Raw genomic sequence first — 15,403 nt, forward strand, 5'->3', positions numbered from 1 at the left:
CCCTGCTTTAGGGGGACCTCGGTATTTCTGCTGCGGAGGGTTTTGGGTTGTGGAGGCTGCACTACTCAAAGAAGACGCTTTTCTCTCTCTCTCTTTTTTTAAAACAGAGATTTTGACAATCAATCTTTTATGTTCTAACCTGGGCCAATAAAAACTGAAGATGGGCAGAGATATTTCAATCTGAAATGCAGCTACTCTGCAAAGTTGTTTCTTTCAAAGGGCTTCTTTGCCTCCCCCCCGCATATATATCAAAGTGTTTTAAGAGAGACTTGGGTCAATAATGCCCTGCTTTAGAATTCCCTAAATACATATTTGCACAATAGACCTTAAAATATATGAGCCCGGCATGTCAGCCTCTGTACGCTTCTCTCCGGGGTGTTTTATGCACAGGATAACATCACGTAAGATGGGATAACAATTTAACGAAGGAGATGACGACCCCGTTCTTATTTTGTGTAAAGGGTTCGAACTACACCTAGAAGCACTTTACGGTTCTTAAAGTAAAGGTTTGCAGATGAAAAGAGAAAGAGCGGGAATATTAAGGTTCTAAAGTTGTAGTCCCTAGACATATTTACTTGGGAGTAAGCCCCATTAAGTTCAGCTTGCTTCTGCGGAAACATCTTGCGTCTACTACTATGGATATTTATATAAACCGCTCTTCAACCAAAGTTCTCAAAGCAGTTTCCCAATCAAAGCAGGCTCCCAATCTCAAAAGAAACATAAGACAGATGCCAGCAACAGCCGCTGGAGGGATGATGTGCTGGGGTTGGATACGGCCAGTTGCTCTCCCCTGCTAAATATAAGACGATCACCACTTAAAAATGTGTCCCTTTGCTCAGTTAGCAAGGGTTCTGAGTAAACATGCATAGAATTGCACTAAAAGAGGAGGTATAAAGTAGTCACCTTCAGTGGCGCAGCGGGGAAATGCTTGACTAACAAGCAGAAGGTTGCCAGTTCAAATCCCCGCTGGTACTATATTGGGGAGATGCTGAAAGGCATCATCTCACACTGTGAGGGAGGAGGCAATGGTAAACCCCTCCTGGATTCTACCAAAGAAAAGCACAGGGCTCTGTGGTTATCAGGAGTTGAAATCGACTTGATGGCACACTTTATCTCTATTTATTTATTTAAAATATTTATACCCCGCTCCTCCACTGCACTAGCTCTCGGGCCGGCTCACAACAATAAGATAGATACAAGATACAATAAAGGTAATCAAATTAACTAAATTAAACAAAAAAAGTTGTCAGATTAAAAACCACAATCATTATTAGGATCAAATTAAAAGTTATTTTAAAAGCTAAAAACTGAAAATTATAAAAAGCTAAAGAACCTACCAGATATAACAAACTGAAAAATAAAATGGAGCATTAAAAAGCCTCCTTAAAGAAGTGTGTTTTAAGATGTTTTTTCAAAACACTGAGGGAAGGAGCATGGCGAAGCTCTTCAGGGAAGGTGTTCCAAAGCCGAGGGGCCACAACTGAAAAGGCTGATTGTGTTTTGCAGGGATAATAGTTACTTATGACACTCCTGAGCTAATAGCTCTCAGGGCCGAAAATAATATCTTAAAATGATTTGCTGAAATTTAGAATTGACCAATCAAGCCACCAAAACAGCAAATTCGGCTGTAGCTCAGGATTCGCCCAAAGAACACTGCTACAAAGTCTGGGCAAATAAAAAGCGTCTTCGCCTGGAGCCAAAAAGACGGTAGGAATATAGGAAGCTGCCATATACTGAGTCAGACCCTTGGTCCATCTAGTTCAGTATTGTCTTCACAGACTGGCAGCGGCTTCTCCAAGGTTGCAGGCAGGAATCTCTCTCAGCCCCATCTTGGAGATGCTGCCAGGGAGGGAACTTGGAACCTCGATGCTCTTCCCAGAGCGGCTTCATCCCCTGAGGGGAATCTCTTCCAGTGCTCACACTTCTAGTCTCCCATTCATATGCAAACCAGCACAAACCCTGCTTAGCATAGGGACAAGTCATGCTTGCTACCACAAGACTGTAGCTCTTGGAAGAACACTCCAGATCCCGGTGCCACGACCAGAAAGGCGCCGTTACGGACACCACCTGCCTAACCTCTGAAAATCCCAGCAGGCTCATGCAAGAGAAGGTGGCTCTTAGTGCTACGGTAGTTATTTTGATTTTTTTAAAAAAATGAACTGACACAGCTGCCTGTATTTTGCATATGCTTTGGAGGAGAGGGGTGTAGGATATTTTTGATCGTACACATTTTAAACAGCTGCTCCTCCCCACTTGGCTACCAGAGCAGAGCTGGCCCTTGGTCCCTTATTAGAGAGATGCTGCCCCCTCTCCTGTGGGGTGTGGAAGATGGTGTGTGTGTGCCAGTTCCCTCCCCCTGATAAGGGGAAGGATGTGATAGGTTTTAAGTGATATGGGGTGGAGGTGTCATTACCCCCTCCCTAGCAAAACTGTAGGTAGGTTTAGCAGTGTATGTCTGTGATAACTATAGACCACGGTATCTAAAGCCGATCTGCAGATTTTATAGCACTTTATAATAAAATGTGCACCAAAAAAGGAGACTAACCCCCCCCTCCTGTCCCTGTCATATGTTAGGCTTAATGAGCAATTTTAAAAAATTGAAAATAAAAGAGGAAAATGAATAGGTGTTGAACCAGCCTGTGATATGTAAATGCCAACCAGTAATTACCTAAAACCACAATTTTCTTTCTGTTTCATCTTGCAAAACATTTCATTTCTGCCGAGTGAAAACACTTAATTTGGGCTGCGTTTTCTCCCACCGAGGTTGGCTGACGGAGGCCGCCGTTCCCCCAGGCTCTGGCTAGGGGGAGCAGTGGTTCTTCACTTGGGCTGCTGGCCGGGTCTCCCCCCCCCCCTTCCTTCCAAGGTTATTTCTTCCTTGGGTCCTTCTACGGGTTTTTTGCTTAGGCGCTGAGGATTGTGAGCCGGGCTGTTCCCCGGCCTGCCTATGCGTCTTTCGTTTGTTCTTCCACTTTTTGGTTCTTTGTTTCATTCATTGGTTCATTGGTTCTTTCATTTTAGGGTCTTTTCTAAGCATGGGTTGATGGGGATGTAACTTTTATCTGTGTGCATGCATGAGCCTGCAAGCTAACGGTGCAGAGCTATGGCTGAGAAGTAAACTTCACTTGTATGAATGGGGCAAAGGTGCCTCTTTGCCTAGTGAGCAGGGGGCATTTTTACATTTATACCCCATTTTTATCTTCCAAGGAGCCCAGAGCAGTGTGCATGGGTATCTTTATCCTCACAACAACCCTGTGAGGTAGGCCAGGCTGAGAGAGAACTGACTGCCCCCGAGTCACCTATTGAGTTTTGTGGCTGAACGTGGATTTATTTGAACTTGGCTCCCCCCCGTCCTAGTCCAGCACTCTAACCATTATACCTCTCTGGCTCTGTCCGCTTTATAAGTAACATAACTGGGACAGAAACACTTGCCTGGGACAAATATGGATTTTATTAAATAATTCTACCACTGAATATCCTCGTCTAGGCACCACAGTTAAATTTCTAGGAGCCACAGTTCCCTTGCGCTTGGGATATATTGAACTTCTTTGTTTAGACGCATGCTGGCCCTTTAAGGCATAGGGATATCGGAGCCTAAAAGGGTGTTTGTTCATAGTACCAGCTGTAGAGTGCCTCCAATTGAAAACCTTATTTCTTTTTGAAGTAAAGTTCAGCCCCTGCTTTTCTTTTCTCCTATATACATCCCCCCCACCTGAATCTAGGAACATTTTAATCATGCTTCTCCCCCACCTCCTTTTTTTTTTTAAAAGCTCCAGAGAGTACTACAAAATGAAGTTCAGAGGAGTTGTCTCCTTTTGAATTTTACTCTTTGGAACTGATCCTGACCTTAAAAGGATCAAGTGATAACTTTTTGTCAGGCTAGCGATGTTGGTAAAGGCAGGACAGCAAACTTTCAAGTTACACAGAACACTTCAGGTAGGGAAGAAGAATGGTCTGGGGTCAGAAGAAGAATTCTCTGTAAACCCAGAACTGGCCGTCCTGTTTACCTGCATTTGCTTACCTGGCTGAAACGAACCATTTTAGAACCTGCCTGATTGCCTTTTGGTTCAGTGTGGGCAGCCAGGTTTCTAACTTTAAAAAATCCAGGAACCACAAAGTCCACGGTGCGAAGAAGGGTTTAAAGGGAAATAAGCTTAGCTCCGTGCGCCAAAACAAATTCCTCCCAGCATGAGGCTCCTTCTTGAACAGTAATTGGCAACTCAAACAGGCCACACAATCTTGAGAGCCAAGAAGAAGATTGCCTTGGCAACTTACCCACACGTTCCCATGTTAATTGTCTCCTTAAGTGGCACAGTGGGGAAGTGCTTGAAGGTTGCCGGTTCGATCCCCGCTGCTACTACCCCGCTGGGCTGCAAGTCCCACCATCGCTGACTGTTGGCCAGTGTGGCAGGGGATGATGGGAACTGTAGTCCAACAAGAGCTGGAGGGCCACAGTTGTGCAGCCCTGCTCTAGTATCACACACACACACTCCTCTAGACCTTCCATGTACAGGCGCAGTTTATCTCTGGGTACCGCTAGCTGGGGAGAAACAGCAAGAAGAGACCAGTTCTCCTCCTTGCCCTGCTTGTAAGGTTTCCTAGAGCAGGGTTTCCCAACCTTTGGGTCCCCAAATGTTGGACTACAACTCCTATCATCCCCAGTCGCGGTGGTCTGCTGTGGCCTGCCCTCGTGACCCGCTTGTGGGCTCCCCGGAGGCATCTGGTTGGCTACTTTTTGAAACAGGATGCTTGGACTTGTTGGGCCTTGGTTCCGATCCGGCAGCACTTTTTGCAAAGCTTCACTGCTTGATCACCTGGAGGCCATTTTTACTCGCCATAGGCGAACAGTCAGAGTGGCCATTTACAACTTGTAGACAGTGGAATGCAAAAGGCACAGGGTGCTTTCTCTGAGATCCTTATAGGCTAAGGGTGTCTACAATCTTATGCATATATATTATGTGATATATATATATATGGGAGGTGGGAGAGAGAGCATGAGTGCAAATGTGTGGTTTGCGCTTAGAAATTTAACCGTGGGGCCTAGGCCAGAGGTTAAATATTCAGAGGCAGAATTATTTAATAAAATCTGTATTTGTCCCAAGCAGTCTTGTTTCAGTTCTGGGCATGTAAAGGGGAGAAAGAGAAGCCCGTTTTCTCTCCCCCGCCACGGTGTCCATCACTAGATCTGGTAATTTTTCAAGTGTCCGTTGTCTGGCTCCTAAATTCAACCCAAGAAATGCAGATTTGGAAGAAGCATCGGGGATCCAGAAGTCAGTGTTGAGGGAGAGGTAAGGGTGTGTGTGTGTGTGTGTAGGGTGTGTGTGTGTGTCTGCTCCATCGCAGAATCCTCACTCTTGAGAAAGCTCTATCTGGAATCGGGAGAAACGCTGCCTCTTTAGTGAGATATATAGCTTCATAATTAGCCTCTTGCATTTTTCCTTGAGTGCTGGCATCAGCGTTCTGCGATGTGTTTCCCTGATTAACAGCTGCTCTGCAACTATTTCCTTGTGCCACTGATGGCCATATTTGTCAAGTTGGTCCTGACAAGAGGACAGATATTCCCCCCACTCTGGTCTGTCTTAAAACACAGCATTTTCTTCACTTCTGCCGCCCCCCACATCCCAGCTTTAAAGGGGGGGTATTTCCTCTTCCTTCGTCCTGACACCAGAGCTTCAGAAGCAAGAGTTTGATTTTCCGCTTGTGGACGCGTCTCTCTGGGTGCCGCAGAAGCTGGCTTAAATCCTGCCTTCTTTGCAAAGCCAAGAGCCTGTAAATGCAGGGACAGGAGGGATCGCAGAGGACTAGTGTATTGATCAGTTCTATTTGCGTTGTGGCTTGGTGGTGGAGCATCTGCTTGGCATGCAGAAGGTCCCAGGCTCCGTCCCTGGCAGCATCTCCAGGTAGGGCTGGGAAAGACTCCTGCCTGAAACCTTGGAGAGCTGCTGCCAGTCAGTGTAGCCACGACCGAGCAAGGTGAGCCCATGGTGTGCCTTGGTATAAGTCAGCTTTCCTCTGAGGCTCCTATGTACCTGTTCCCCCCCCCCACACACACACACTTTCCCGCTCTTGCTATTTCACCAAGTATTGCACAACGTGCATTCATTAAAAACGCAAGAATCCTGGGTTTGTTTGGTGTTGTTTTTAATAAAAAGGCAGGTTTTGAGCTGTTGCGAACGAGCCCTTGACAAGGCCAGCCTGACTTGAGTCAACCCCCAGGGGAGACTTGGCACGCCTTGGCTTAAAAAGATAAACAAAGCAGGAAACTAGAGCGAGGAGGCTGCATTCAGCCGTCCTCTTCGCTGTGAGCACTTTGGGGCAGATTCTTGGGAAAGGGCGGTGCATGTCCTGGCATCACCTTCTCGGAAGTGGGTGCGCGAGGTCCCTTGAATGCTTGCAGGTAACAAAAGCGGACTTTCATAAGGGAGCATTGCACACAGCTCCGCGCTCCAACTTGTCCAGGCTGCCTCACAGAAGGCCAGCGTCATGTTTCCCAACAGCTCCTATTGTTGACGCGGCTGGAGAAGCGAAACATCCAGCTCCTTGCACACTGCCGTTCGGCTTCCAGAGTCTCTGCCTCAGAGGAGGACGTCTCTGGCCGTCTGCTCAGACAGGCCCGGGCATAACTTGTGGATAATCTTTTCCGCCTTCTAATGGGAATTAGGACAGTGGAGCAGTGTTACTTTGGCCGCTGAGTAGCCAGGGTTGCCTCCTGAGGCTACCGCAAGCCTCCCCTGGCCTTGCCCCCCCTTTCTGCAGGTTGCAGAGTTGGGGGATTGGGGCTGTGTGTGCCTGTGAAGCAGCCGCGAATCATGCTACTGGGAGCTGAGGCTGTCAGGTTTTGACAACAACAACAACAAATATTTATATACCGCTTTTCAACAAAAGTTTCCAAAGTGGTTTACCTAGAGAAATAATAAATAGAGAAGATGGATCCCTGTCCCCAAAGGGCTCCCAATCTAAAAAGAAACATAAGATAGATACCAGCAACAGTCACAGGAGGTACAGTGCTGGGGGTGGATAGGGCTAGTTACTCTCCCCCTCCTAAATAAAGAGAATCACCGCATTAAAAGGTGCCTCTTTGCCCAGTCAGCAGGGGTTTGACAGCACGCTCCAACGTGAAAGCGGGAAATATCCCCCACCCCTGCCGACTCCCATGTGCCCAGCTACCTCCCCCTACCGCACGCCCCCAATTTTGAGCCCCCAAAGTTCTAGGAAGAACTTTCCATTCACCCCTACTCTCTCCGGTCCCTGGTGGTTTTCCCTGCCCCAGTTTCACCAGCTGGGTTTGTACACCTGCTGTGCATGCTGGTCGTACGGGCTGCAGAGTCGATGACGCCAAGGCAGATTTCCAGATCCGCGGAAGTTACTCCCTGCCTTCCGGCATGTCTTACTTGCCTTATTTTACTAATTCTGGAAGAAAGTTGTCTTTGGGCCAGGAAAGCAAATGCCACCATACAATGGCCAGTCTTTACGCTGCCATTGGGCTTTCTGCTGCTTATTAGTAATTTCTGGCCAAAATACGAATACGATGAATATTTATAGTCTGCTTTTCAAACAAAGTTCCCAAAGTGGTTTGATTGATTGATTAAGTGACTGATTAAGTGCCGTCAAGTCAGTGTCGACTCTTAGCAACCACATCGATAGATTCTCTCCAGGGTGATCCGTCTTCAGCTTGGCCTTGAAGGTCTCTCAGTGGTGCCTTCATTGCTGCCGTAATGGAGTCCATCCACCTGGCTGCTGGTCGTCCTCTTTTTCTTCTCTTCCCTTCAACTTCCCTCAGCTTTATGGACTTCTCAAGGGAGCTGGGTCTTTGCACAATGTAGGATAGTTTGAGCCTGGTCATTTGTGCCTTGAGTGACAATTCTGGATTGATTTGTTCTAGGATCCACTGGTTTGTTTCCTGGCTGTCCAGGGTCTCCTCAAAAGTCTTCTCCAGCACCCAAATTATCAACTCTTTTTCTATTTTGCTTCTTCAAAGTCCAGCTTTCGCATCCATAGAATGTCAAGGGGAAAACCATTGTCCGAATGATTGTAATCTTTGTAGGTATAGATGTGCCACAGCATCTAAATATCCTTTCCAAGGCCTTCATGGCAACCCTACCAAGTGTAAAGTGATTTACAAAGATATAAATAAATAAAATAGCCCCCTGTCCCCGAAGGGCTCACAGTCTAAAAAAGGAAATGTGAGATGGACACTAGCCCCAGCCACTGGAAGGATGCTGTGCTGGGGATGGATAGGGCCAGTTGCTCTCCCCCTGCTCAATACAAGGAGAATCGCCGCTTTGAAAAGTTGCCTCTTGGCTCAGTTAGCAGGGGTGAATAGAGCTAACCTTTGCAGAGGTTCCCTGCAAGCAGGTCCAACTCGCCACAGGTGAGTGATTGTTGATGAGCGAGCCCAAGCTCTTTGGCTTCAATATGTTCAAGGCCATGCAGGGAAATAAATGTTCGAGTTAGAAGGATGTATCTAAAGGTTAGGAAGCTGTGTAGGGTGTAGACAGGGAGCACCATTATTGATTGACTGCTGCATTTGCTCTGGGGAGATGTGAGTTCAGAACACACACACACACACACACACACACACACACACACCCCCCAAGCTCATGGAATTCCAACAGGCCACTCACTCAGCCTAATGTGTGTCACAGGGTTGTTGTGAGGATCGTTGAGGGGACGGAGAAGACCATGCACTCTTCAGGAGGCTGGCCTTATAGTAGCAAGCATCATTTGTCCCCTTTGCTAAGCAGGGTCCCCTTGGTTTGCATTTGGATGGGAGACCGCATGTGAGCAATGTACGATATCCCCCTTCGGATGTAGGGCCATGCCCGAGTACAAGAGCATCTGCTTTGCATGCCGAAGATCCTAGGTTCAGTCCCTGGCAGCATCTCCAGGTAGGGCTGGGAGAGACTCCTGCCTGGAACCTTGGAGAGCTGCTGCCAGTCAGTGCAGACAGGATTGAGCGAGCTGGACCAAGGGTCTGACTCGGTACAAGACAGCTGACTATGTTCCACACTGCCTTGAACCTCTCAGAGGAAGGGTAATAAAAATAAGATCATAAAGGGCTGGTAAAGAATCCAGGGCACCCAATCTCCCTGGGGCCTGCAAACTTGATGCTGGTGCCTTGGAATTGGAAATATATGTAAAGACATAGCAGCCAAGGCTGTCTCTGGGAAGTCGTGGGTGGGGGTGGTGGAGAGGGAGAGTATCTTTATTTCTTTGCTATAATTTTGTAATGTCATTTTCAATCAATAGACCTTTAGCAAAAAGATGAGACAGATGATGGAGGAGGCCCTTTAAATAATTTAGCTCTCGTTAATGGAGCGATTTCATTTTTTGATAGAATGGCTTTATTGAAAAGTAGATGTTTTGCCCAATGCGTCTTCCTCCTTTGCAATCCGTTTCCCATTTAATTTCCCCGCTACATACTCCCCCCTGCCCCTTTTAGCCAGAGTTATGCTAGGGAGACAAAGAGTCTCTGTGGGTTCAGTTGGTCAGAGGCAGAAACCCATTGTCCAGAGGAGGGCCGTTCTTGGGTATCTGGGGGATGGAGGGGAAATATGACTGTGTCCACCTTCCCTCTCCCCATTTTGCTGTGCTCCTAGCCCTGTCCGTAATGTCTGCCTGCTGCGTGTAATGTTGGCACACTGGCCTGTATGCCTAAATGGTGGGCCTGTAGCTCAGGGGTAGAACATCTGCGTGGCATGCAGAAGCTCCCTTGTATAATTCCTGGCAGCATCTCCAGTTAGAACTGGGAGAGACTCCTGCCTGGCAGCTTGGAGAGCTGCTGCCAGCCAGTGTTGACAGTACTGAGCTAGATGGGCCAAGGGCCTGACTCAGTAGGCAGCTTTGTGAGTTCATCAGGTGCATCCATGGCTCAGTGGCAGAGCATCAACTTTAAATGGAGAAGAACCCACGTTCAATCCCTGGCAGCATCTCCGGGGTGGGCCGGGAAAGACCCCTGTATGAAACCTTGGAGAGCTGCTGCCGGTCAGTGTAGATAATCCTGAGCTAGATGGACCAAGGGTTTGACTTGGTATAAGGCAGCTTCCTATGTTCCTATGTAATATTGTCTGATCCGCCTTCAGATTCTAAACTGGTGGCCATGACCAGTTTCTTTCGTTTGTCTTGATCAAACCACCAGAAAGTTGTATTGGACGACAGCCAGCGTTGACCATTCCTAGAGCAACATGGCTCTTAATACACGTTCGGAGTTGATAAACAACGAGATCTGAGCAACTTAGAGGATGGTTGGACCAGCATTTCAAGATACGCGTCTCTTCCTCCTTCACATTAAGGACCAGAGAGTTCCAAAGAGTTCCCAAAGAAGAACCTGATTAACATAGAAGAAAAGTCATTTTTGATATGTTGGCACGTCTCGCCTCGGCTTATTCGGACGTCTCTCTTGTTCAGCACTTTTCCCCAGCGCTTATTAATTTGGGCCGTTTATCCTCCCGCATCCGGCACGGCAATACCTTTGCCATTTAAACTTGCAATTTCCCTATAGCTGGCATTTCCAACGAGACGGATCAACAGGGGCATAAACCAGACCAAAGTGGCACTTTACGTGTTGAGGAGCGGTGGGTGGGATCCGTGCTCCTTTACGACGCGAGATGATGGAATGCTAAACTTTTGAAAGTGTTCCACCCCCTCCCTCAAACTCCACATTATGCTGGGACTCAGTCAAATTTCCCGTTAAAACCAAATAAAATATAAAAAAAATATGAATTTCATTGGCTTCCCAAATTCATTTATCATGCTTTTTAAAAAGGTGTTTTTTCTGCTTTACCTGGTGTCTAAATTGGATTGGCTCATTTATGCCGTTCTTTGCTATATCCCCCATGCTTTTCTTAAATGAATTAGTAATGACAGCATACTCCATCATAGCCTTTCTGCAGCCACTTTAAGGGGGAAGCCGGGTGATCTAAACCTTTTAACCTATTAAAGATGATTTTCCCCAATTGAATCAGACCCACCGCAGGTGTGATAACTAATCATTTAAACTACACCTGCTATTATGTTTTTTTAAGCCATTATGCATGTTGGATAGATGATAATTCATGTTTATTGCATTGTCCGATGGATCCGTTTTGCCTACACTCGTCTGATTAATGTATTTAAAGAAATAAGAGATGCAATTTAAAGAGGGAGGAATATATGCACCAAGCATTGATGGAAAGCACCAAGGAGTACATCAAAGGGGCCATTAACACCCATCAGAAAGCTGCTCCTTGACCCGAGATGCATATTTGAAAACCAGGTGAAGACAAGTATTGGTTCGAGCCACGACAGTAGGTCTGGCTGGGGTTTTACCCCTCAAAAAGGCCTTCGCGGTAACCTCCGTGAACCTCCCGTGTCCATTTCCTTGACAATGTCCTTGCTCAAAGGAACTTGGCAATATTGCACACCTAATTCCACTTTTATGCACTCAAAGTCTTGCAAATGGAATGGCGAACAAGCCGGAAGTTTGGAAGCTGCCTTCTACCGGGTCAGACCCTTGGTCCAGCTCAGTACTGTCCGATTGCCTTGCAACAGGTGAGCCACAGTTAAAAATAGACGGAAGCAGTCTCCAAAACGGGAGGCCTCTCGGCAGGATCCATTCGTGTTCACACAAGCATCATGTCCTCGTTTCCCACCACCACAATCTTTTGCCACTGTGTTTTTCAAGCTTCTCTTTGCTTTCATGAGGAATGGAAAAGTGTGAAAGGTTTCCAGTTTTTATTTGTGCTAAAACTGGGTGGATGGGCCACCCGAGAAGTACCTGGGGGGGGGGTCCCTGGGAGTGGGGAGTGGCACCTTTAAAAGTCAAGACAGAGGTCTTTACCAATGTGGCTGCCACTCCAGGCAGCTTCCTGCTGCGGTGGTGGTGGTGGTGCGGCTCCGTCATTCACCTGGCCTCCGTGCATGTGTGAAGACCATTTGTCTGGTCAGCAACACCCTGAACTGCAGTCCGTGCACACCCCTAGTTTGCAATCTGAATTCCTTTGTCAGGAGCCCTGCTGCCTATTAAAATCATCTAGGGATATCCAGTTACAGTGACGCCACCGGCTCGTTTGGTGGCGACTCAGGACAGGGCCTTCTCTGTGGCTGCCCCAGGGCCTTGGAATATGCTCCCTGTCAAAATAAAAACTTCTCCATTTTTTCCTTTTTTAAACCCTCAAATGTGCCAGTTCTCGCAGGCTTCTAGTTAAAATTCATTTTAAATCATTTAACTGTTGATTCTGTAAAATTGATCTAATTGTATTTTTCCTCTGTTTTTACATTTGTGATGTTTTAAATTGTGTACATCGCCCAGGGACACACACATCAGGCAGCTTATACATATGATTAATACATTCAGAGTGTGCCCAACTGAAAACTTGTTTTCTCTCTTTCTCTTTTTGGGGACTCCTGCTATGTAGATCGCCACAGCAGTGAAGTTTCTGCAGAACTCCCGAGTACGGCAGAGCCCTCCCGCAACCCGAAAGGCGTTTCTTAAAAAGAAAGGTATGGAGTCACGACTGGTAGACCTTGACCACTATAATCTTCTGCTTCTCTAGAAAATACACCCACCGTTCCTTCTGCCTTTACTTGGATCACTTTCCACCCTGACATCTCACCCCCACCCCCCTTAACTCTGGAAACAGTTTCCACGTCTCATGAGTCTTGAGGACCATTTCTCTTGTATTCCAACTTGGGGGGCGGCAGAATCCCACGAGTGAAACGTGACACAGTGCAGCAAACCTTGGCTAACAGCTTCTCAGAAGAAGGAACAGTTTAGCTTTCCAGGTCTCTGGTCGCTTCTGACTCCTCAATGATGTTGGCCGTAAGATGACCAGCTGTAGGTGAAACGGTCAATGGCTTCAGAGGGGAGGCAGGCCGGGAGATGAAGGGCTTGAGCCCCGGTAGGCGTAAACAAGGTCAGGGTAAGGTTAAACTCGGGGTTGCTCTGCCTTTCACCGTCTAAAAGGGCAAGCCATTGACTGCCTAGCCCTTTCAGAAGCAGAGAGGAGCAGCGTCTCAATAAATCCCACGTCCTTTCAGCCGATGGAAGCGGTTCAGTTCATGGCCCTTCGAAATTCCTTTTGCATTTCTTTCTTGCTTTTAAAAAAAATGCTTAAAGGATGCAAGTTTTGCTTTCAATCAGTGACTTTCCGAAGTTTAAAAGCTGAGAGCAACATGGAGATTTTGCTCAGGATTCACTGTGCTGAACTAGGATCTTAGGATTTATTTATTTTTCCGGCGGAGGGGGGTACTGTTTCTGTGTGTGGGTTCTTTCTAGAAAAAACACCCATGGTTTGTTACTGGTTTTCATCATCTGTAACCATGAATAGCTGAAACGAAAGAATCGTAGCATTTTAGGGTTGGAAGGAAACTTGGAGGTCTTCTAATCTAGCTCGGGCTGGAGGTGGTGGGACATAAAAAGACAGAAGTCAACTTTTAGGTCTCTTTGAGTTTCACACTCCCAAGGAAATGTGTACAACTTAATGGGAACTTCAGACTTAAAGCTGTGCTCTCCTCTATGGGGCTATGGGCCCTTCCATGGTGGAACAGGGCTGTGGTCCGTGGTCGGAGAATTGGGGTGGTATCCCTGCGTCCCTGTTCTTGCCTGTGGGATTTTGGCAGGTGCGTGCCACTCTCCCCGATAGGTCTGGGGTCTCTGAGGATCAGCATCGAATCTCCAGGTGACTCTTGAAAGCAGTCTTTGGGGTGCCTTATGCAAGGTGGTTTAAACACTGAACAGTGAAATTGAACCAAAAAATAAATCCCAGAGATTTTAACCGCTTAACCGTGTGGGAAATACGGGAGAAATTATTGGGGGCGGAGGGACAAAATCCCTGGGGATCACTTAAGGCAGAGCTGGCAACAGTGTTCCCTGTAACAAGGATTCCCAGACGCTGTTGACTACAGCTCCCACCATCCCCAGTCAAAGACCAGTGCAGCTGGGGACGATGGGAGTTGTAGTCAACAGCGTCTGGGAATCCCTGTTACAGGGGAACGCTGCTCAGCAACTCTAATGGGTGATCTTGAATTTAATTATATTTTTTCTCACCCCCTTCCTCTGAAGAACAGGAAAATATGTCCTTCAAACATACAGACACCCTCCTGTTGTTATCCTTGCAGCGTCTCTGTGGGGTCAGTTAGGCGGCGTGAGAGCAACTGGTCACTCAGCTAACTGTGTGGTCGAGGTGGGGGATTCGCACCCTGATCTCTCCAGCCATGGCCCGATACTCTCTCGCCACTGGCTCCACCCCAGCCTCGGTGTGCCTAGCCACATGTTGGATCATGGCCAAGTTCTGCAACTGAGTGGCTGGTAGGACGTGTGCGACCGTCCGCCGGCGTACCCAGTTTTCACCACTCGCCTTGTGGAAATCAGAATGATGATGACTGTTATTTCTAGAGTGCCGAATCGCAGAGCCTCTGGGTCTGGCAGCGCATCGAGGGATGTTTAACTATCGGGCGCTCCTCACGGGCCGTCCCCAGCCGTCAAACTGGATTTCAAAAACGGCTCGCTTTCAGGGCTGCTCCCGTGCCGTGCGGGTTTTCTCTCTCCTGTTCCCTCTCTCTCTTCCCCCCACCCTTGAAATATGCAGACCTATAGGGAGTAATTAATCATAAAAGCTTTGGGATTTCAACTCTATCATCGAAGCAATGAAGCAGGCGAAAGCTGAGCCTAAAAGCCGGGCTGATTACCCACGGTAACCTGATATGAAATCTATAGTTGCCGAGAGATCCTTTAGCACCTCCTTCTCCACCCCCCCACCCCCCCCGGCCTCAAACGACGTACCCCGGGATATTGTGTGATATTATAACCGCCTGAACGTGTCTGTAGGAATGACCAGTTAGTTATTCCTTGTGTCTTTCTCCTCCCACACCACCACCCAACGCAGTCGGGTTAGGATTTCATTTGCAAAAGGTATTTAGAGCAATTTAGAGACAAATGTCTCGGGTGTTTGTGCTTCATTCCCACACCGCAGGCTTCGCTGAGCATTTTTTAGTATCTGGAGCTCCATCTAATCTGTTCAATTTTAATAAATCCCTGACTGGGAAAAGCGGAGATTGGGCGGGAAGGGGGAGCCTCACCAGTGCCGTTGGCAGGGGACGCTGGCGAAGGAGGCCTGGAAAGAGAGACTGTGACCCGATTAAAGCTCCTAATGAATTACTCGGCTAATGATTACCAGAGTGGAAAAAGAAAAGAGAGAGGGGGAAATCCCTGTTCGATGCCACTGTGTTTGTTTTTTAAACTCTCTGTCATGCTGCCCTCTGCATTAACCGATCACGAGACATTCTTCGTCCTACGGCATTTTGTCTGGTATGTCAGGTACACGGTCGAAGCCAGTAGTTCTAGGACTGGGCGGAAGTTCTTCAGAGAGCTGGTCTTGTGGTAGCAAGCATGACTTGCCCCCTTAGCTAAGCAGGGTTTGTGCTG

General features: G+C 47.5%; 1 protein-coding gene across 2 annotated transcripts in view; it reads left to right on the forward strand.

Moving 5' to 3' along the window:
- Positions 1-15,403, forward strand: part of PEX14 (peroxisomal biogenesis factor 14) — a 99,156-nt gene that overhangs the window by 36,115 nt on the left and 47,638 nt on the right. For both annotated transcript variants that reach the window (XM_053280764.1, XM_053280763.1), the window contains exon 3: positions 12,396-12,480. In XM_053280764.1, the coding sequence (XP_053136739.1) occupies positions 12,396-12,480 (85 nt within the window). The remainder of the gene's footprint in view (positions 1-12,395; positions 12,481-15,403) is intronic.

The sequence above is a fragment of the Hemicordylus capensis genome, chromosome 16, assembly GCF_027244095.1.
Source record: "Hemicordylus capensis ecotype Gifberg chromosome 16, rHemCap1.1.pri, whole genome shotgun sequence".
NCBI classification, from domain to species: Eukaryota; Metazoa; Chordata; class Lepidosauria; order Squamata; family Cordylidae; genus Hemicordylus; species Hemicordylus capensis.